This window comes from Trachurus trachurus (assembly GCF_905171665.1).
Source record: "Trachurus trachurus genome assembly, chromosome: 17".
Taxonomy (NCBI): domain Eukaryota; kingdom Metazoa; phylum Chordata; class Actinopteri; order Carangiformes; family Carangidae; genus Trachurus; species Trachurus trachurus.
Genome location: NC_139900.1, coordinates 11,325,714 through 11,348,054, shown reverse-complemented (window position 1 = coordinate 11,348,054; position 22,341 = coordinate 11,325,714). Strand labels below are relative to the sequence as shown.

The window sequence follows — 22,341 nt, the reverse complement described above, 5'->3', positions numbered from 1 at the left end:
AAAAAACCAAAAAAAAAAAAAGAACAATACATTTTTCTCTCCCCTCCCGCCCCACCCCGCCCTCCCCTCCCATCAGTATCTCTAAGCTAAAAGGATGGTTTGTGTGGAGAACAAAAAAAAAAAAAAAAAAAAAAAAAAGGAGGCAGGTCCGAGTCCGTGGAGGCAGCAGGGCTAAGGTGCAGAGAGCTCAGTCCCCTTTTCCTTCATTTTTAAATCCTTCTTTACGTCCTTCCGTGTCGTCGTTTTACGCGTTATAACGTCGCGTTTTTAAATCGCTTTCGCTCCACTTGTGTGTCTCTCTCTCTCGGCTGCTCGGTCCGGTCCACCCTCTGCAGCTCGGCAAGCTAACATCGTGACAGGGTAATAAATATTTGTGATGCTACATTGTGTGTATGCTTCCTCTGGAGAAAAAACAACAACAACAACAACAACAACAAAGCAAAAAAAAAAAGAAAAAAAAAAGTTATTAAGGAACCTGATGCAAAGTGCATTTATCTCTTCATCAACTCGGTTTTTCACCCTCCATCCTCTCTCTCTCTCCCCCCCTTCTCTCTGCTTTCTTCAGCGTCCAGTCGTCTTCAACGCGTGGGAGAAGAAGAAGAAGAAGAAGAAGAAGAAGAAGAAGAAGAAGAAGAAGAAGAAGCAGGTCGGAGGGGGTGATGGGGCAAAAAAGAAAAAAGAAGAAGAAGAAGAAGAAGAAACGGGGGGGCAAAGGTCATGGTGGTGACGCCGGCTTTTAACCGGCAGGTGACACACACACACACACACATACACACACACTCGCTCACATGGCATCCCTCCTACTTTTCAACACACACACACAGACACACACACACACACACGCTGCCTCTACACTGAGGTCCTGTAGGTGTGTTTCTTACGTATCCACACCCACCACTTCAGGTCCAATGACAAAAGCCAAAAAACAGAAGGACACGAAGGGGCAAAAAAAAAAGAAAAAAGAAAAATAAGGAGGTAGCCCAAGGCTTAGTGGAATGACAAAAATCAAGGCATTCAAAAGGAAGGAGTAAAAGAAAAAGAGAGAAAAAAGTTATAATAATAATTCAGAAGCGGCACGCAACAACTTTGTTCCCCAACCTTCCTTTTACATCGGTGAAATGGGGATGAATCTGTCTCAGAGAGAGAGAAAAAAAAAAAAAGAAGAAAAAGAAGAAGTACAAAAAGCTAAGAAGTTAAGAAGAGGAAGAGGATTTGACACACTTCAGTAGTACTTCATAGTCCTCGACAGGAGGGGTGGTCAGGGGTTCTTTGGGGGGAGGAGCGGGAGGAGGAGAAGGGGTGAAGTTTCAGGGACGAGGAAGAGGAGGAGCAGGAGGAGGAGGAGGAAGGAGGAAGGTTTTTTTCGTCAAGGATGCAGAATGGTGGAGAAAAAAAACAAAAAAAAAACAAAACAAAAAAAAACACAGAAGGCTGACGGCGGCGGCGGTCTCCCATCACAAGAGTTCGTACTGCCGCAGGTGCATTCTCTGGATGATGTCCCGGCAGTCGTTGAACACCCGCCGGATGTTCTCTGTGTCCACGGCACAGGTGAAGTGGGGGTAGCAGTAGTGTCTGCCGTCGCCGCTCGCAGTGCTGATCCGCTGAGGACGGAGAGAGAGAGAGGAGAAGACACCGATCAGAGGAGGAGGAGGGAGAGGAGGACAAACTGCATCTCTGATAATGAATGAATGTATATATATTTATTTACGTGTCGTGCACCAATTAAGGCGCCCAGCCTATAAGGGCTTATACAAGACACATTATCATCATATTTAGACACCAAACAAAATCATCAGAGCACAGACAAAACCAAACAAAAACAGAAACCACATGGAATTCACATAAATAATTCACTTTTTGACCAGGCACTTTTTTTTTTAATGAAAGTAGCTATAGTAAAGACTTCTTTTCTGAAGAACCATTCCAACTTTACCTCATCATCAACCCAAAACAACTCCGGTTTCACATTTTGCATTTTCTGAAACAAAAACTGCCTGGCTTCGTCATATAACGGACAATGAAACACAAAATGCAGTTCATCCTCAATTACATTTAAATTACATAATGTGCATAGTCTTTCATCCTCAGGTAATGTATTTTCCGGACTATACTGTATGTCGCACCGGAGAATTAGTTGCATCTGTCAAAAAATACGTCATAAAGAGGGAAAAAAAACATACAGCTCTGGAAAAAATAAAGAGACCACTACTCCAAAATGTTCTTAATAAATCAGCCTTATCTCTACATGTGGCAGCCATCGATTCCAGTGTCTATTGAACTCCAACACAAGCACACCTCACTCCTGAACCAAATCATTTAATGAGGAAGAAAGACTATAAATAAATTTAAAAAAAAACACTGCTGCGATTAAAAATTGGGATTATTCCACCAATGTTGATTTCTAAACTCTTCCTAAGTTTAAAAAGTAGTGTTGTGTTGTTTTAAAATGAATATGAACTTGTTTTCTTTGCATTATACAAGGTCTGAAAACACCAGAATTTTTTTTGTTATTTTGACCTGTTGCCATTTTCTGCAAATAAATGCTCTTAAATCGCAATATTTTTTATTTCCAATTTGGGAGAAATTTTGTCAGTAGGTTATAGAATGAAACAAAAGTGTTCATTTTACTCAAACACATATCTATGAATAGTAAAACCAGAGGAACTGATCATTTTGATTTTTTCCAGAGCTGTATATAAGTTGCATCGGTCTGTATGTCGAATTTATTTTGGAAACATTTAATTCATAGCTGGGTCTCATAGTATAATGGCCGGGGCTTTGTTTACACGAAGAAATAAAGAATGAAGATGAGCTACTGAATGAGGAGGGATTTAGAAATAAAAGCCTCCCTGCCCTCTTGTGGTCATAGATGACATAGCATATATTTTTGATATATAAGTTGCTTCTGAATATAGGTCACATGGCTAAATTACTAAAAAAAAAGCACGACTTATAGTCCGGAAAATACGGTACATGTATTATGTGTTATTATTATTATTATTATATTTTTATTTATTCTTATTCTATTTTTATCTTTTTTTTAATCCTGTTCTTATTCTGCTTTTATTTTAGTAATAATATTTTTATTTCTCACCTTGTGTTGATTTCTCTTACTATTCAGGAGTTTGTAACAAAAACTAATTTCCCTCCGAGGATCAATAAAGTAATTCTGAATCTGAATCTGCTATGGTTAACTTAGCACTGTTGCCTCACAGCAAAAGGGGGTTCTGGGGTTTGAACCCTTCTGTGTGGAGTTTGCATGTTCTCCCCGTGCATGCGTGAGTACTAATCCTCCCACAGACGACAGATATGCAGGTTTAGGTTAATTGGTGACTCTAAATCGGCCATAGGTGTGAATAGTTGTCTGTCTCTGTCTATGTTAGCCCTGTGATTGACTGGTGACCTGTCCAGGGTTTACCCCGCCGCCTCGCTGTCCTAACTCAGCTGAGATAGACTCCAGGCAGCTTCCCTGCAACGCTAGTGAGGATAATAAGCTGTACAGAAGATGAATGAATGAATGAAAAACAGCAAAGTACGACCAGTCTCTCCTTAAACTGCTTCCATGAGCTCTGACCAGTCTGAACACTGAACTCTGTCCTTCACCATGACGTTACCCCTGATTTATGCACTTGGTGGTTCTAACTAAACTAAAACTACTATATATACACTATACTATACTATAAAGTATCAACATAAACACTGATTTGATTTCAGTAGAGGTCAGAGGAAAAAAACAACAACTAATAGAGCACAGTGTTGTGATATACGTACATACTGTACAGATACCAACTTTCTATCTTTCCATCCAGCAGCTCCACGGCCTCGGCCAGTGACTAAAGGTGACCGAGCCCCCAAACTGTGTGGTTGCCTGTCCAGTTGAAATAAGACCATAAGGCCAATTCTTTAGCGTCTTTTAAAACTTTCTTTTATGGACAAGCCTTTGTAAATATTTGATGTAGCATTTTGTAACTTTGTCAAGAAAAGCTTATCATCATTATTATTATTATTATATACACTTTTGGAGTTTTTATCCACAGGCCGTCAGGCTCCTCTCTAACCCTTTGCATTTTGCACTTCATGCCCTTTGATTAAGCATTTTCAAGCTTGTATGTGGTTTTATGTACTTAGACACCTACTTGCTACAATGAATGAAATTATCTCCTAATCTTTTTAGCCGCTATCTATATTTTTTAATTTCATAATTTATAGTTAAGTTTCTATTCGAGGGACAGCACAGTCTGGGAGGTTTAGTAAGGACTTCATTTCACTGCTTGTTCTAAGTGAACACTATGCATGTGACAAATAAAGAATCTTTAATATGTTATTATATACTGCAAATGTGAATTTTCAGTTTCTCAGTTTTATGACTGAGTTGGTCAGTCTGTCTAACTTGACAGTCCCACTCCCACTCTCATGAGATAAACAAACTGAGAACTTCATCTCAAAACAGATGCTGACAAAAGTTTTCTCTTTGGGCCAAAGACTGGAGTTGCAAAAATGTCGTACTGTAAATCTCTACTGTATGGGTCAGATATCATTGCAACACAGAGAAAATGTTTAAAATTGTTCATGTGCAACCAGAAAATGTGCTGTTTTTTTGTTTGTTTTTTTGAACACTGATGAAACATCAAAAGACCCTGGACTCTGTCGTTACAGGTGTCAGGCCAGTGTGTGTGAGAATCATGAAAGTAAGTCGATTTATGGTCTGTGCCCTAAATGTTTTGCTTGTGCTCCTAAATCTTTCAGTTAGGGGCCACTGTGCTCCAAGTAAAAAAAAAGTTAGTGATAATATGGTATTGTGATCGTGTCGTACCGTGGAGCCTCTGGTGATTACCGGCTCTAGATTCAACGTTTCTCCCTGTGCGTTAAAAAAAACTGCACCAGGGTCTGTGTGACTTTTAGTGTAACGCAGCAGCAAACAACTCCAGTTAATAAGTTAATGAGTGGACCTTGAGTTCAGAAGCTGCTCACTGTATAGAGTTTCTTTAATCAGTTGCAGGCAGGTCACTGAGCGTGGTTTATCGTGCTCTACATGAAACACACAGCTGCTATGTGTGTGTGTATGTGTATATGTGTGTGTGTTTGTGTAGCGTTGGCTCGACTCCAGCTGCGCCGAGAGCCCAGTTATGAATTAACAGGACGAGGCTGTTGGTGGCTGGACACTCATTAACCCCCGGCTCGCTTCCAACGGGCCACACATACTTACAAGGAACTCATCCCGGATGAAGAACTTAGCTCTCGTCACTCTCGGGTCTTCGCCGGGTTCGGGAGTTGCTGAGGAGGGAAACGACACGTTGACCGTTACACACACACACACACACACACTGGTGTCGCACAGTGAAACAACGCACTGGGATGTCTGGGAGTCTGCTTCGGGAGTTTGGGAGCGGCACAAACCTTCATTTGGTATGGTGTAGCGAGCATATTCAGGGAAGTAGTCTTCAATTTTGGATTTTCCAGCTAATACTTTCTCAGCCAGCATGTCCTGCTTGTTCAGGAATAATATGACCGATATAGTGCGTAACCATCTGGAAAACACACACACACACACACACACACACACACACACACACACACACGGTTAGAGGAGAAACAGCAGCACCGGGGTCAAACACAGGCTCTGAATGTTAAAGCAGCTGCTTCCTATACGAATAAGCTCACACTGTCTGATCGTGTTTGGACTGAGAGAAAGTAAAACTGATGCTGTGAACATTATTTAGGGTTTTTAACATTTTATAATTATGTATTCATTTAAATTAAAGTCTGTTTGTCCAGTTTTATTCATAACTATTCATTTTTAAGGAGTAAACATCAAAAAATGGGAGTGTGCATTTCTATATGCCCAAATCAAGATGTTTGATTGACTTAATTCTTGATCATTTAAAACTTCTCCTCTTCTCTTTAAAGAACAGAACAGAACATATTTTAGTCTGTGTTTTTGTTGTCAGTGGGACACAGGCTGAGATGACGTATTTGTCTGTTCACAGGAGTCTCATCAGCTGAATAGACCTCCAGATTAAACGTATATTTCCCCTGATTATACGATTCTTTTCATATGAGCAGCAGATCTGAATTCAGCCTCGATTTAAAGATAATAATTGTTTTATTGGTTGAAACCACTGCTCACTGGACTTTTATTCGTTATGAAAACACTAAGACAAGAGGAGACTATTAGGAAACTATTGGACTAACATGTTGGTCTGATTGAATTAAAACTAAAAGGAGAAAAAAAAAAAGTCATTTTAATTCCAGCTTCTCTCGACACGGTTGTTTCTGTCTCACCTGTTGTTCCAAATACTGCGGAAGAGGTCCAGGGCTTCCCGTAGCCTGTTGGTGTTATTGTCTTCCCTTATTACCATGTTGTAGCTGCTGCTGGCCACCACGAAGATGATAGCAGTGACGTCTGGAGGGAAGAGCACAGACACCAACATCAGGACCAGAGTTTATCAAACTGATTTTTTTTTTTTTAACTGCATTTAGGAGCTAATCCAGCTCCTGAATTTAAGAATAAAAACTAATTATCAAACTTCTGTTGATTTAAAAACACTCTGATGATGATCATGATAAAAAATATCGTTGTTATTATAAGAGTAATAACAAGAATACTACCACAAAACCACTCTTTTTTTTTTGGTATTTATCAGTGGTGCAAACAAACTAATAATAAATCAGATACGAATTTCGTTTTAACAGTATTTGCATCTTCATTGTTTTTTTGTTTCTATTTGAGGTTATTTCCTTTCTTCTTATCTCTATCTATACATTTACAGATGATTGTTTTTGTGGTATGTATTCTGAGACATTTAAAGACCTCGGAGAGAAAAAAAACTGTGAATAACTTACTGTACTTGCATAAAAACACACCACTGAAGAAATGAGAGGGATTTTACTTTTAAAGAGTGTACAATATAATAAATATATATGATTGGCTACTCCTTCATTGAGCAGACATGTGATCAATCTCACTTGAGAGTTGCACCTGACTGTAAGTAACAGCAGATAAAATAGAAGATAAATGTCTTTTAATCATCACGGTGATGTAGAAATGATGAAGAGTGAGGGACGAGGTGATGAAGAAGCTGTATGGAAGTTATCAGGAAGTACAGACGATGAGGTGTGTGATGGGAGGAGACGGTTCGAGCACGGACAGTGTGTGTGTGTGTGTGTCTGTGTGTGTGTGAAGGAAGACGGGAACACGAGAGCAGAGAGAGAAGAGTCTCACCGTTAAAGCACTGGATCCATTTTCTCCTTTCATCTCTCTGGCCCCCAACATCAAACATGCTGTGGAGGAGAAAAAAAAATACTGGGTCACACTCAGAGACACAACAACAAGGCGCTCGCTCTCTGGCGCCCCCCGGTGGCCGCAGCCTCCTCGTCTCTGCTGGGACGGGGGCTGAGGAGGATGTCAGGTACATACTGTACTGCAGTTAAACAGGAGCACAGGAGGAACTCCACACGCCACTTTTATTTATTTTGACGACTGTTTTGTTTCACGTTTTATTTATTTAGCTCGTCACAAAAAAAAAACAAAAAAAACAGAGGATGCGTTTTCTGGCTTCAACCGGCTCCTGATCTCAGGTCTGTGTCGGCGAGAGGAGATTGTGTTGATCTTAATGGAACCAGTCTGGACACATGAATAATCCATTAATGAATAAATAACATGGGGAGCAGTTATTTGCACAGACTCGGTACCCTGCGTGACCCTGGCTGGATGTTTTGGGAGAGTCATGGTCGCAGATGAATAATGTAAAAAAAAAGCGACCCGGAGCTTTTCTATCAATCATGTTGGGGGATGATATAATTTGATACAAAGGCCTGTTTCACATGGTAGAATAAAGTCTGTTGTGTCTGTGTGTGACTGTGGAAATGGGGTCATCATCTCGTCCGACGTTATCAAAGCAGTTACGGAACATTTACTCCTCCAACTTTTATCGGCAGCTCCTCCGACTGCGAGCGGCGGCCGGTCAATACGTTTGAGTTGCCTCAGAGATCACGCCGGCCGACCGCAGACCGACCGTCTGGGGTTTTTTTTTTTTTTTTGACGACCGGTCGACGGCTCAGAGAGAAATCTTTTCATTCATCCAGTCCAGTTGTTGTTGTTTTTGACCTTGCCTGCTCGTATTTGTGTATTTTTTTTATTTTCCTTTGTAAAATAATCGTTTCAAAGATGCATCGAGATTCTTAATGGGGCGATTCTGAATCAATGCAGTTATGTCACATAATCGATTTTTAAATTCATATAATTCATTCAAGTTTGATGATATTGTTCACATACAGAGACAGTGATTTATTTTATTTTAAAGCACAATGCCAAGATTTACGTTTTGTTTTTAAGTGCACCTTTAAGTAGGCTAAAGGCCTTCTTTTTCTTTGTGTGTTCAGACTCCAAGGAAGCTGCTGCATTGTGGAAATGCATTTAAATTATATGTTCTATTTTATTTTATGTAAATAAAAAGGTATAATATTTATCTATCTGACTATTTATGTTAAATAATGAAAAAGCCATGTGTGGCAACACAGGAAATTTAGGATGTGATGCATCGAGATGCATCGTATCATCAAATCGAACCGAATCGTAGACTGGTGAATCGTAATCGAACTGAATCGTGAGGCCAGTGAAGATGCACAACACTAATGTGAAGACTCATTACTGCTGCGCCGTGCTCTCTGTATGTGTATATATCATCTCTCTTAACCCAGAAATCACCATGAATTGGTACCCGTTCACAGAATTGTTTGCTTCTATATACTCCATTTGTCCTATAATGCACCACACATGGAATAAACTGCTGTTCAAAGGTCTTATCTCTGACATTGTCTTATTCGATCGTAACTGTTTTTAACTTAACAACTTGTCTTGTTTTATTCATCGTTTTATTTTTCTTCCCTATTATTTTCTTTTATTAATTTCTTGTTTTTAACTAATATTGTTTTATGTTTTGTTGCTGTGAATCTGCTCGACGCCATTGTAAATAAGGACTCCTCCTCGATGGTCTTTTGAGATAATTTAAAGGTTTGGGAACCGACTGCTCTTCTCCTCCTCAGCTTCCAGCAGCCGAGGAGGTTTTCGGCTTCTGTGTTTTTGCGAGAGGACAAACTGCTGTTACGGGACACAGACTTATGACATTTCAGGCTCTTAACACGAGGCCAAGGTAAATATAGCGATAACACCCAAGGGGGGAATTCTTAAAACTGGGATTATTGGTGCAACAGTGATGCAATACGGACGTACTGAGAAATGTTTAAAAAAAGGCAAATCATTCGCAGAAAGCGGAAAGCGCCTGGAGAGCCTCCTCTTCAGGACTGGGTGACGAGCTGCTGCATAAGAATGAACGTGGTGCCGGATGTGGACAGGACAGAAAAACTTTTGTGGTGTGCGTGTGTGTGTTTTTTCTTTTCTTTTAATGTGGAGGGATGATTGTGGGAGCACACTGACATGATTTCCATGTGGGAGTTATTTATGGACTTATTTGTTCTTTCTGCAGGGTTTGACCGAGTGAAACATATAACTTTTGAAGACGTGTTTTAATACCGCATAGCTGGCTCTAATATTCGTTTCAGTTATGACAGTTTAAAAAAAAAGTTGAATGAAAAAAAAAAACAGTGCAGATGATTAGACCCATCTGATTCATTCTCATTTTGTCGGTGTTTTCCAGCCGTATGTAACAATCATTTCTAATATCATTAATTAACCGTTAAACATGACTCAGACCTTGATGAGTAGCAAAAAAAAAAAAAAATGAATTGAAAAATCCACCGACTAATGGAAAAATGAGCAGCCCAGATTCAGCCAGTTTCACCATAGAAACATCTGAAATAACAGCGTAGCCACTTTTTAATTCCTTCTAAGGCCGTGTGAAGTCCCTCGGTGTGTGTTTGGTGGGAGCTCTGTGTTTGTAAACAGGCCTTACAGTATTTCAATCAGGTTTCATTTGCTTCCAGAGTTAGATGCTAACATGATGCAAGCATGTCAAGCGTTGTGTCACTTACTGAAAGTTCACTTTGTCTACTTGGAACCTCGTCTCGAAAATCCCTGAAGTTAACACTCGGCAGCGTAACAGGTCCTGTGAAACATGGGAGAGCAGAGACAGAAGAGATCGTGTTCAGGACAAAAGACTGTGGATTTGTGGGTTTTTTTTTTCTTTTTCTTTTTTTTTTTCGGGCTCTGATAGTGAGCGGGTGAGCTGCAGGACTGACCTGGTCCGTTGGTGTGTAGTCGCTCTGTCTTACAGAGTCGATTCTGTCCAGGAAACTGCAACGAGACAAACAGAACAGACTCAGATTTAGGTACTTTAACAGTTTCTATGCAGGCTGCTGCAGGGACAACAAAGTTTTTAACATTCAAGAGGATTTAAAAAAAAAAAAAAAAAAAAAAAACAGGACATAAATAACATCTGTCTCCATAAATAGTGACTCCACAGCCGTAAACAGTGAGAAAGTTCATCTGGGATAAACCCAAAGCCACTTTCATGCTAAAACCGACCCATAAACAAACAGATCCACTTCTATCAACACATCCCTGAGCTGCTTCTGTACCACACACACCTTCAAAACCTGATCACATCACACAATGCAACGCCACTTATTTCAATCCATCCCTTGTGCAGCAGCAGCAGCAGCAGCAGCAGCAGCAGCACCGTGAAGTGAATATTTAGCCCCGTGTTCATGTGAGCCACAGTGACAAGAGGCAGCAGCAGCCGCCGCCATGTCTGACTCCCTGTCGAGGCTCCACAGGCCGGTGCTGAGGCAGATGGTTACCACAAGAGGGCAGGGCTGCTCAGTCTGAGCTATTTTGGTCTGTCTCTAGCCAGAGTGATTACATAAGGCGGTTATTGTGGAGGTTAGACAGCTTGCTGTTGCCTTCCCTTCACTACTGAGAGAGCATGTGCAGCAGCAGCAGCAGCAGCAGCAGCAGCAGCAGCAGCAGCTGGGCCTCTCTGCAGCACAGCAGGCAGGCTCAGGACACCGAGGCTGGGGGACACACGGTCACTCAGGCCCCTGGATGATGGTCTGGATCTCACAGCACCACAACGCACCGATCCAACAAAGGCCAGACACTGAACCAGAGTTATAAAGCGTCTAGGGCTAGGCTAAACCAAACCAAACCAAACCAAACCAAACCAAACCAAAAGACTGTTAACACAGCTGTGGAAACCGCTCTTAGAAAGGTATTTGATGTGACTGCTCATGTATACACCGCTCAAAGAGGCCTTTAACGTTCAATAGGTCTCTTCAGTACAGTTTAGGTTTAGGTACATTTAGCCTCTCCTTGACTGGCTCAATACGGGGGCGACAGTGGACCACACCGGGGGTAGAAACCAAAGTAAAACACCACTGGAGAAAACTGGTGGTGTGATTATGTCTGGAAATGTTTTTATCGCTGTAAACCAAAGATTTTTTTTTTTTTTGGGGGGGGGGGTGGTGGTCTAAAGACAGAAATAGAACAAGAGGAGATGGGATTAGACTAAATTATCTATTAAAAATCATTTCTTGCAGCTTTAACTTGTTGTTTAACCTGCCGACATCCCAACATCCAGGTCAGCTCTAACAGACAGGAAGCTGACCAAAGTAAAACACCCCTGAACTTAGATACCGGTGGTGTGATTATGTCTGGAAATGTGGAACAGTCTTAAAAAGTCAGTCTCTCTATTGTAAACGGATTCAATAATACAGATAATTGATTAGTGGATGAACAGAAATGTAATTATTACAGGTTCTGAAGTTTCCAGTTCCTCCTTGTATTTAAGCATACAGTACATTGATCATGTTTTAGGTTTTTAAAAAATGCAAATAGTTGTATATTCTGCACTTTATTTAAATCTGACATGAGGCTGAGCCCAATCTGGATGTCTGAAGAAGAGCCGTGTACCCGAAACGTCACATAAAGGTGATTATAAAGAATAACTTTGGAGCAGTTTTACCATTTTGATGCTGCTGCTTCTATAATCTGTTCCTCCCTGAATTACCTCTAATTTAAAATAAATTCAGAGTAGGAAATAAAAGAGCAGCGGTCGGTGCAGGAAGCGGCCATGTTGGTGACCTGGCAGCAACACTGTCAGGTATTTTTTTTTGCATGAGAGTAAATAAAGTAAAGAGACGGAGCGGGAGAGACGAGGGGCGTGTCAGGTGTTTCTTGAGGAGAAGTTGGTATGTAGGACACAAATGTGGACCAAACAGCCCGGGCGGCGCTGCATCTCGCCGTCCGTCCGTCCGTCCGTCCGTCCGTCCCCCCCTCAGCTTCCAGATGCCACAAGACGACGCAAACTGCAGCACACACACACACACACACACACACACACACACACACACACACACACACACACACACACACACACACACACAAGAGAAACCCGATTCAACGCAGCCTTAGTCGTCAGTGGGGGTTTGTGTTTCTGTTGGGATAGTCGCCGTTTTTTTTTTTTTTTTTTTACCCCACCTCTCACACACACACACACACACACACACACCCATCCAGGATGAAATGACTGAGAATGAATGCTCCATTATGAAGCATTAGATAACAGAGACACCGCTCATGTGCTCTGACAACAATGTTTTCATCACAGCGACTCACACAAAAGGAGAAGTAAGGCTATTTCTGAAAGAGCACTCGACTTTCTCACACACACACACAGTTCATGTTCGTATGCAGCAGATGCAGCTCCTGCATTTCCCAGACACAACACACACACACACACACACACAGAGAGGAGGGAAAGGAAGGAAGCAGCATGTAACCTAAATATGAACGACAACGTGTCTGATACCAAAAACTACACGTACACCATTACATCATTTTTATTTCCTCTTATTTAATCTTTGAACTGTGACAGAAATGACGAGGGCATGCCAGCTTTTAAAAAGACATCTAAAAATGGCTCCTTTATTATTTTAGGACACATTACACTATGTACTTATTAACCAGACGAGATACGTGTCGTAGGGGCCGAGTCATCTCTACAGATCTAATCTAAAAAATTCCCATTCTTCTCCTCTGGCCTCAGACGAGGAGTTCAAAGCTTTAACCTCCACCCACGACCTTCGAACTGCTGATAGTTTTTGGCCGAGCTGCAAAAATGAACCTGAACTTTGACGTCTCCTCTATACAGACACCACACACACACACACCCCGAACCTGAAGATTAAAACACACTGTGCTGATGAACAGGTGCTCATCTTGGGTTGTTTTTTTTTTTTAAATCTCTGATAAGATGATGACGAGGTAGTAAAGGAAGTTGTGGAAACTTTGATACAAGTCTGAAGTTGAGATTTCTTCTTGTTGTGAATTAAAAAAGGAAGAGACAAAGACTATAGATGTCATATTTTTCTAATTTCTCTAATATATAGTTTCATATACTGTAGTTCTGCAATTGATTGACTAGTCAGTTGGCAGAATAACAATTAAGTATCTCGATCAATTATTTGTTTCTAAAGAAAACAGACGACAAGATTTGCTCCTTTTATCGCCGTAAACCAAAGATTTTGGGGGGTTTTGGTCTAGAGACAGAAACAGAACAAGACGTGAAGAACAAGAGGAGATGGGATTAGACTAAATTTCTTGCATCTTTAACTTGTTGTTTAACCTGCTGACATCCCAACATCCCAGTTAGGAACCTCAGCTCTAACAGACAGGAAGCTAAACTAAACAGGTAGGAATTAAAAATCAAAACGCTTGTCCTTCTTCATTACATTAGCGCTATAATTGATATTTTCCCCATTTATATTATCGATTGCCCTGCAGATCAAGTTCAACAACTAATTGTGTGATGTCACAAAATACTCAATCGTGTCCAAAAACCACAGTTGATCATCTCACAGACAAAACTCTGAGGAATCAAACCACGCTGACACAGCTGACACAGCTGACAGAGACAAGATCACACACACACACACACGACCTCAGCAACCAGTGTGTCTTTGCTTTGTGTTGGTACAATAAGTTGGACACACATTTAGCAAACCGCACTATTAACGAACGACATCTGATTTTTTTTTCCTTCTTCTTCAATTAGTGCTTCTCTGGAACCAAAGCAACCAGCAAAACCCATCTGACTGCGTTTGAAAAGACACAGGAGAAGAGTTTCTCACACACACACACACACACACACACACACACACACACACACACACACACACACACACACACACACACACACACACACACACACACACACACACACACACACACACACACACACACACACACACACACACACACACACACACACACACACACACACACACACACACACCTCTCGCCTGAGCAGACACAGACACGTATTCACACACAGGAACAGGCAAAAAAAAAATACAAAAAAATAAAAACCCTCCAAAAAACCTCCAGCTTTTTACCCCATCACTCCAACAATGTGGGAGTATTTTTAGCCAAGCCTTCCTTGCAGAAACCTAGCTAGGTTATAATTACTGAGCGCTTTGTGACTGCCATGTGACAGAAGTACTATTGGTAGAGCAGTGGAGAGCCAAATATAGTCCCTGTACCCAGCAAGCAAAAAAAAAGAAAGAACGAAAGATAGAAAGAAAGAATGAAAGACAGAAGAAATGATCCTGGATGCATGAAATAGGCCATAAAAAGATATTATAACATTGATGAGCGAGTGTCTACTCTGTCCACATAGTCTGCACTCAATCAAAAGCTTTAGGTGCAGTTTTCAGTGAGTCCAGCTGTTCTGGTCCGGTGCTACGAGGAGGAGACGAGACGCGCTGCGTTTCAGGTCCAAGGAAATCTGTGGTGTGTTTTTTTTTTCCCCCAGTTTCCTCCCAGAACTGTTTCCAGATCATTATGTGATGTGATGTGGTCGCTCTGGGTAAACGAGGAGGATTTGAGGGAATGAAAAAGGGCCAGTTGGTTGGTTGGTTGGTCGCTTTGTTTTCAGTATATCTCACTCTACCTGCATGGAAAAAATATTTTGTTATGAATATTTTTCTTTCTTTTTCTCCCCCTTACTCTTGAAGTCTTGTGTGCGACAGCTGCAAGTTCTCACTTTTTATCTTTTTTATCCAACCCCCCCCCCCTCTGCCTCCCTCCCTCCTCACTTTTACTATTTCATAACAGTTTGTTCTGAATTGGCAGGTTACATTTATAAAAAGCCCATGCACTTACTATCTTGTCTATTACAGTCCCTCTGTCTCTGTCTGCGGGGCTGGGGTGTCTCTGTATTTAGCCAAAACACATTGTACTCGTCCTGCGGGCCAGTCTGTGTTGCTATGTATAGGCTTTGTTGTGGACAGTATCACTTGACTTGGCCTGGTCTTTCTGTGTTGTTGGCCTCATCTTTCCATAAAACACAGACACAAGCATGACTACACACACACACACACACACACACACACACACACACACACACACCAATATGTTGAGGGACAGTTGATGCTGGGGGGCCTCAGGCTTCAGCCCCCACGTGGTCCAGGTCACATGTTGCTGCCCATTGAGCAGAAAAGGGGGTAGAGAGGGAAGATGGTGGTGGTGGTACATAAACCCATATAAACTCTCATACCATTAGGGTTGGCTTTCGCAGGAAAACCACAACAAACAAACACACAAAGAAAGAAACAAACAGGACTAAATACAAATAAAGCCACAAACAAGATCGCGTACTGTAGCCAACTGGAAAACACCGCAAACGACTCAAACTTGTGCCAGAATAAAGTGAACGTATCTACAGGGTATATACAGGAATCTTGAAGTTAATTCTAACACATTTTTAAGACTTTTTCAAGACCCTCTCAATGTTTTTCAATACCTCACCGCCACTTCAAGTTGTAGCCATTTACATCAGTGACACTTTTAACTTAACAGTTTTAGTTTGTGATAAAGACTATAGACCATTATGGTACAACAGAATTCAAAATAGGCTGGGATAATAAATCAAAGAAAAAAACATTGCTCCACTCTCAAAAAACAAAAACAACTATCTTCTTTTCTTTTTTATGTACTGGTTCATCTTTGTTTTTTAATAAAATGAATAAATTCACACACTTTTACATTGTTTTTTAGGATTCAAACTCTTGGACAGCTAATTCAGAAAAAATACCTTCAAAATTTAAGACTTTATAAAGTCGTGAAAATACGTTTTAATACTTTTTAAGGGTCTTAACTTTCCCAAAATTGATCACCTTTTAATACTTTTCAAGACCCCGCGGATACCCTGATCTACACAACAGCATAGGTTAAAAATAATAATAATAAAGAAGCACTGATGAGCAATAAAAGACGGAGAAAAGTTGAAAACAAAGCTGGAAGTGGACGGCTGGAAACAAAGAGTCCCCTGCAACAGACAGTCAACCTTCACACCGACCAGCAGCGCCCCGGCCTCATGTGCTCATTTGATAATTGGGTTGACTTTTTACAAATAGTGGACCATCTTTAATTAGCAGAGCAGAGGATCCGATCAATAGTTTCCATATTTTGAGCCGCTCGGGCCCAGCATAATGGACTTTCACTTTAGTCTCCAACTGGCTGGTGACAGCGCTTTAAAACTCTCTGCTGGACGGGACGACCACAGCAGCAGCAGCAGCATCACACTGCGGAGGCTTTTATACTTCATCTCATATCATACATCCACTGTAACCAAAGAGAAACATGTAAAGTGACGAATCATGACGCTTGTGTGTGGAATTAATTGGGAGAACAAAAGCAGCATGAAGTGAGAGAGAGAGAGAGAGAGAGAGAGAGAGAGAGAGGAGGGGTCTAAAGTGACACAAAGTTCATTTGCAGGAAATCGACGACTAGCAGCATCACTGCTCCCACCGCACTTAGTTTGACAAACAAATGATGTCTGGGAAATGCAAAAGAAGCAGGAATATGACAGTGACAGCAACGACTGCTAATCTCTTAACACGACACACGACAGGAGTGAGTGAGATACGAAACAAAAAACAAAACAAAAAATAAAGCCGGTCAATCAGTCAGTTGCTGCCTTGTTTAAAGCAGAAGTAAGCGATCCGGTCGTTTTGGCTAATGCTGCGTTCCAGGCAGGCTTTTGAAACTGTAAGTTACAGCTTCAAGTCACGACTTACGACTTTGTAGCGTTCCAGGCAACCCGTAACTCGTGTTTTTCCGACCTGTTTTACCTGTGAAAGTCACTATAACGGCCACTCGTAACTTCTGACTCGTGAACTTGCACCAGATCGAACTGGTACGACTTCACAGGTCGGAAAAACACGAGTTACGGGCTGCCTTGAACGCACCATAACTTCTTGTCAGCCGATGGAGTTAGCAGCCCCCGCCCTCGTCATGGATCTATTGGTCCTCGTCCCTACGTCACTACATTCAGGCGCATCCCTTGGCTGCACACACAGAGAGGACCGCACCTTTATGCCGTTCTCTCTCCTCATTGGATAAAGCTTGTAGGATACTAGAAAAGTTTTCTCCTCGGCTCAGAGCAGAGTGACTGACAGACCCGTGTTTCGGTCCAAACACTCTATGTAAGTGATTGCTGTCGGAAGATATAACTATTTAAGACTTATATTAACACAAAAATATTGCTTACTTCTGCTTTAATATGTTGTCGATAGGAGGGTATGCACTGTTGCTGTTTGTTTGTTTTTTGTCCTTTTTGTTTCGTTTTCTTTGTTGTTGTAGGTTTCTGTTTGTTTATTTGCTTTCGTTTTTGTCAGGGATGGTGTTAGTGGATGTAAGTGTTATTATTTTTTCTTACTTTCTGTAAAAAACAAAAAGAAGGGGCGGTGCGTGGCGCAGTGGTTAGAGCGGTCGCCCCATGTAGAGGCTACAGTCCTTAACGCAGGCGTCCCCGGTTCGAATCCCGCATCAGGCAGCCCTTTCCTGCATGTCATTCCCCCTCTCTCTGCCTCCCCCTTTCCTGTCTGTCTCACTGTGCTATCAAAAAAAAAAAAGGCCAAAAAATATACTTAAAAAAAAAAGAATGAAAAGGAAACATAACTGTCGACTGTTAATTGATTGGTTTCCCAATAAACATATTTGAAAGATTAATATGTTGTCAGTAAAATGTCTGAAAATAATAAAAGTTATTATGTCTTACATTAAAATGTAACATAATCCAGTTTTTTTCTCCAATAATCCTCACATTTGGTGCTTTTTCCTCCCACAAATTATAAAAACTTTTCCGATGGGCGCGGTATTTAGCTCAGTTGGTAGAGTACCCGCCTCATCCCGGTTCGAATCCTGCGCCGAACGGCCCTATCCTGCATGTCATCACCCCCCCCCCCCTCTCTCTGCCTCCCATTTCCTGTCTCTTCCTGCCACTCTCTCTCAACTCTGCCGTCTTTAAAGGTGTTCAGAAACGGCCGTTTGTCCTGTTTGTCGCGCCTCCTTCTACGAGTTTCCACGAGTTGCCGCAAGCGTTTACCCGAGTAAGGAAAATGAATTTGATTGGTCGTTATCGAGCGTTTGGGGCGAGACCGAGCTCCGGCGTGTGTGTTGTCTCAGACGTTTGATTGACGGATGACGGATCCAATATCAGTGGCTGGTGAATCGTGAGCAGTGTGACGCATAATTCGTGCGCCTGCATTATCCAATGTGAAAAAAAACGACCACACTTTCACCCCGGATTTACTCGAAAATAGAATTTTGCACAAAGTTTGGGCTCCATCGTCTGATAGATGAGTTATTACACTAATTTTCTGACCCAGAGTGGAATCAAATTCATTTTTATTTTCTGTACACCTTTAAAAAGATGAAAAAGCCCCCAAAAATATACTTTAAAAAAAACAAAAAAAACATTTCCGATTAATCAATCATCAGACTAATTAATCATTCTCCTGTTTCATGATCGGCCGAACTGAACCGGCTGCACAGCTCAGCTCATCACGTAACGCTCGGCCTGTCGGAGGTATCGAGCTGGTACAAGTGCTCTCAAGCCACGTGCAGATGGACGGTGGATGGACGGACGGACGGACGTGGGGCGAAGGTGGCGCCGTGCAGAGAGAGAGAGAGAGAGAGAGATCCCCTCCTGGTCACCTGGTGGAAAGATCTGAGCCCCGGGTTCAACTCATCCATCCAAACAGGAACACTGTGCAGTCTGGGGAGATGGATCTGAAACTAGACAAATCCATCAACGGCTCAGTGGGTACTTCCTAAATATAGGAGCGAGAACGGAGACACTCCTGAAAGTCAAACCAAATCTTGTGTAAACAAAAGTGCCTGCTTTATCTCAAGGCCGCCAATTCGCCTTCCAGGGCCGCATCAAGTCATGGTTTTGAAAGGTGTTGTATAAAAATGTAAAATACATTGTAATGCCCTTTTGTCTCTGCTCAGTGTCGTCGACGTGGACCATTACATTACCTCGGCTCGAAATAGACTCAGCCCCCCAAAAAATTCAGTGTTTCAGCATAGCGCTCCTCAGTGGGGACTCGGGCCTGAGCCGCGTCCCATGCGGAGCTCCCGACCGCGGTTCTCACAGTCAGATTGACTTATGGGTTCCTCTAAATAATATTGAAGCCCAACATCGATATACTATCTGTCAGCTACTGAATTAGTCTGCGCCAAAAATAGAAAACCCGAGTAAAAATAGTCTAATCAACAATATCGAGCAGGTTTCTATTCTCTCGCCCGCAAACAACCGCAGCCTCCCATGTCAGATTAGTTGTTCCGCCAGGAAGTCGTCAACCGGTGACCCAGTGAAAATGAGCTTTTCCTCTTTTCCCCCCTAATCAAAACTCAATAACCAGCGACTTATATCAGACAGTGGGTGGGTGGGGGTCCTACAGTATCTGTGCACATTGTATAAGCCGAGCTGTGAGGGGCTGCTGGTAAGAAACCAGCCGTAATGACACAGAAATAAAATAAATCCTCAGTAAAAACATAAATAAAGTTAATTTCTTTCTTTCTTCTTTTTTAACTCATGTTGTGAGAGTTTAAACATGTAGATTGTGTGGGTGTAAGTTAGTAGAAGAGGTGGCGCTGTGCAGGTCTGTGTGAAGTGGTGGTCGGTGATCAGAAACCAGCCGTAATGACACAGAAAATAAAATAAATCCTCAGTAAGAACATAAAGTTAATTTCTTTCTTTTCTTTTAAATCATGTTGTGAGAGTTGAAACATGTAGGTTGTGTGGATGTAAGTCAGCAAAGGCCTGTATGAAGTGGCCAGTGATCAGAAACCAGCCGTAATGACACAGAAAATAAAATAAAAACTCAGTAAATACATAAATAAAGTTAATTTCTTCTATTCAACTCATGTTTTGAGGGTTTAAACATGTAGAATGTGTGGATGTAAGGTAGTAACAAAAAGAGGTGGAGCTGTGCAGGCCTGTGTGAAGTGGCCGGTGATGAGAAACCAGCCGTAATGAGACAGAAAATAAATTAAATCCTCAGTAAAAACATAAATAAAGTTAATTTCTTTCTTTTTCTTTAAAAAAAAATCACATTGTGAGAGTTTAAACATGTAGGTTGTGTGGATGCAAGTGAGTAAAAGAGGTGGCGCTGTGCAGGCCTATGTGAAGTGGCCGGTGATTATAGAAACCAGCCGTAATGACACAGAAAATAAAATAAATCCTCAGTAAAAACATAAATAAAGTTCATTTCTTTCTTCTTTTTTTTAAAAATCATGTTGTGAGAGTTGAAACATGTAGGTTGTGTGGATGCAAGTCAGTAAAGGCCTGTATGAAGTGGCCGGTGATCAGAAACCAGCCGTAATGACACAGAAAATAAAAGAAAAACTCAGTAAATACATAAATAAAGTTAATTTCTTCAATTTAAATTATATTGTGAGAGTTTACACATGTAGATTGTGTGGATGCAAGTCAGTAAAAGAGGTGGCGCTGTGCAGGCCTGTGTGAAACCAGCCGTAATGACACAGAAAATAAAACAAATCCTCAGTAAAAACATAGTAAATAAAGTACATTTCTTCCATTTAAATCATGTTGCGAGAGTTTAAACATGTAGATTGTGTGGATGCAAGTCAGTTAAAAAAAAAAAAAAAAAAAAAAAGAGGTGGAGCTGTGCAGGCCTGTGTGCTGTTTGTGTAGTTCACAAACTGGCCTCCGGGTGGCATCCCTTCGCTCCTCCTGCTGCTTCTGCTGCTGCCACTGCTGCACACAGTCTCTCTCTCTTCCACACTGACCCTGCCTGCTTTTAGCAGCTGGGTTCCCATGGCAACCCCAGTCAGTCCATACCACTCCTCTCTCTCTCTCTCTCTCTCTCTCTCTCTCTCTTTCTCTCTCTCTCTATCCCCCTGTCTCTTCCTAAGCCAGGCTGCACTTGTATCCTTCCATTCCCAGACTCTCCCATACATCAACACAAAGCAGAACCATGCTCTGTGCTCGCTTTCTGCACTGTGTGTGTGTGTGTGTGTGTGTGTGTGTGTGTGTGTGTGTGTGTGTGTGTGTGTGTGTGTGTGTGTGTGTGTGTGTGTGTGTGTGTGTGTGTGTGTGTGTGTGTGTGTGTGTGTGTGTGTGGTGGGAGGGCACAGCAAATTTAGGCTTATGAAGACAGATTATTTTAGTTGAGTGTCACCGTTTTTTTTAAAGCACACACACAACCAAAAATAAGAGTCTCATTTTTTGGGGAGGAGGAGGAGGAGGAGGAGGAGGAGAAGAAGAAGGCAAGTACGGGACTTGTTGTAAATGTTGTTTGTGTGGCTTTAACAGAACAAAAAGAATAAAGTTTGAATCCCTGTCACAAACCTGCTGGCAGACGGCGTGTCAGTTGTGACAAATTAGATGCACAGGGTTATATGAGTTGAGAGCAGAACTGTGGGGATAATTGATAAGGATGTTACAAGTCACGGAGCGAGTCAATAGGAGTCCCGTGAGATGAGGGCCTGGCCACGGTCATACACGCTGGAAAATGACCCTTCACAGCCGAGTGGTAACTGTTGTCATGTTGTGACGGGGAATGGGATGTAACAACCCAAATCAAAAACTCACGGCAGCTTTAAATTTTTTTTTTTTTTTTAACGCGACTCTATTGTGTGTGTGTGTGTGTGTGTGAACTATTTCACTCTGTCGATTTCTGTGATAGCAGCAGATCAGTCTGATTAGTGGGATGTGTGTACGGAGTGATGAGTGTACGGTGTCATTACGGGGTCGGAGCGAGGACCCACACACACACACACACACACACACACGGTCGCCGGTCGGGTACCGCGGATTATTTCAGCGCTTCATTGTAAAAACAATATTAATCACATTGCAACAGTTCAGTAAAATTAGATCCTTTGTTGACATTTTTTTCTGGATACACTAGACTGGAGCTGGAACAATTAGTAGATTAATCGATTGGTTGGTCAGAAGGAAAAAAAGAAAATCAAACTATTCTGAGTATCGTCCTATTTCAAGCAAAACTGTCAAAATATACTAAAACCATGCATCCTATATCTTTGTCTTATGTGAAACTAAAATGAAT

At 41.6% G+C, this 22,341-nt stretch overlaps 1 protein-coding gene across 4 annotated transcripts in view; it reads right to left on the bottom strand.

Annotated features, from left to right (window-relative positions):
* Nucleotides 1-1,089: 1,089 nt before the first annotated feature.
* The window catches only part of gnal2 (guanine nucleotide binding protein (G protein), alpha activating activity polypeptide, olfactory type 2), a gene marked incomplete at its 5' end in the record, with an annotated part of 52,462 nt that continues 31,210 nt past the window's right edge, over nt 1,090-22,341 (bottom strand). For 3 of the 4 annotated variants that reach the window (XM_083992210.1, XM_083992212.1, XM_083992213.1), the window contains 7 exons: nt 1,090-1,601; nt 5,207-5,274; nt 5,398-5,528; nt 6,283-6,403; nt 7,223-7,281; nt 9,991-10,064; nt 10,198-10,252. In XM_083992210.1, coding sequence (XP_083848336.1) covers nt 1,455-1,601; nt 5,207-5,274; nt 5,398-5,528; nt 6,283-6,403; nt 7,223-7,281; nt 9,991-10,064; nt 10,198-10,252 — 655 coding nt within the window. In that variant the 3' untranslated portion in view covers nt 1,090-1,454. Of the gene's footprint in view, nt 1,602-5,206; nt 5,529-6,282; nt 6,404-7,222; nt 7,282-9,990; nt 10,065-10,197; nt 10,253-22,341 lie in introns of all 4 variants that reach the window. The other variant, XM_083992211.1, reaches the window with a different exon arrangement.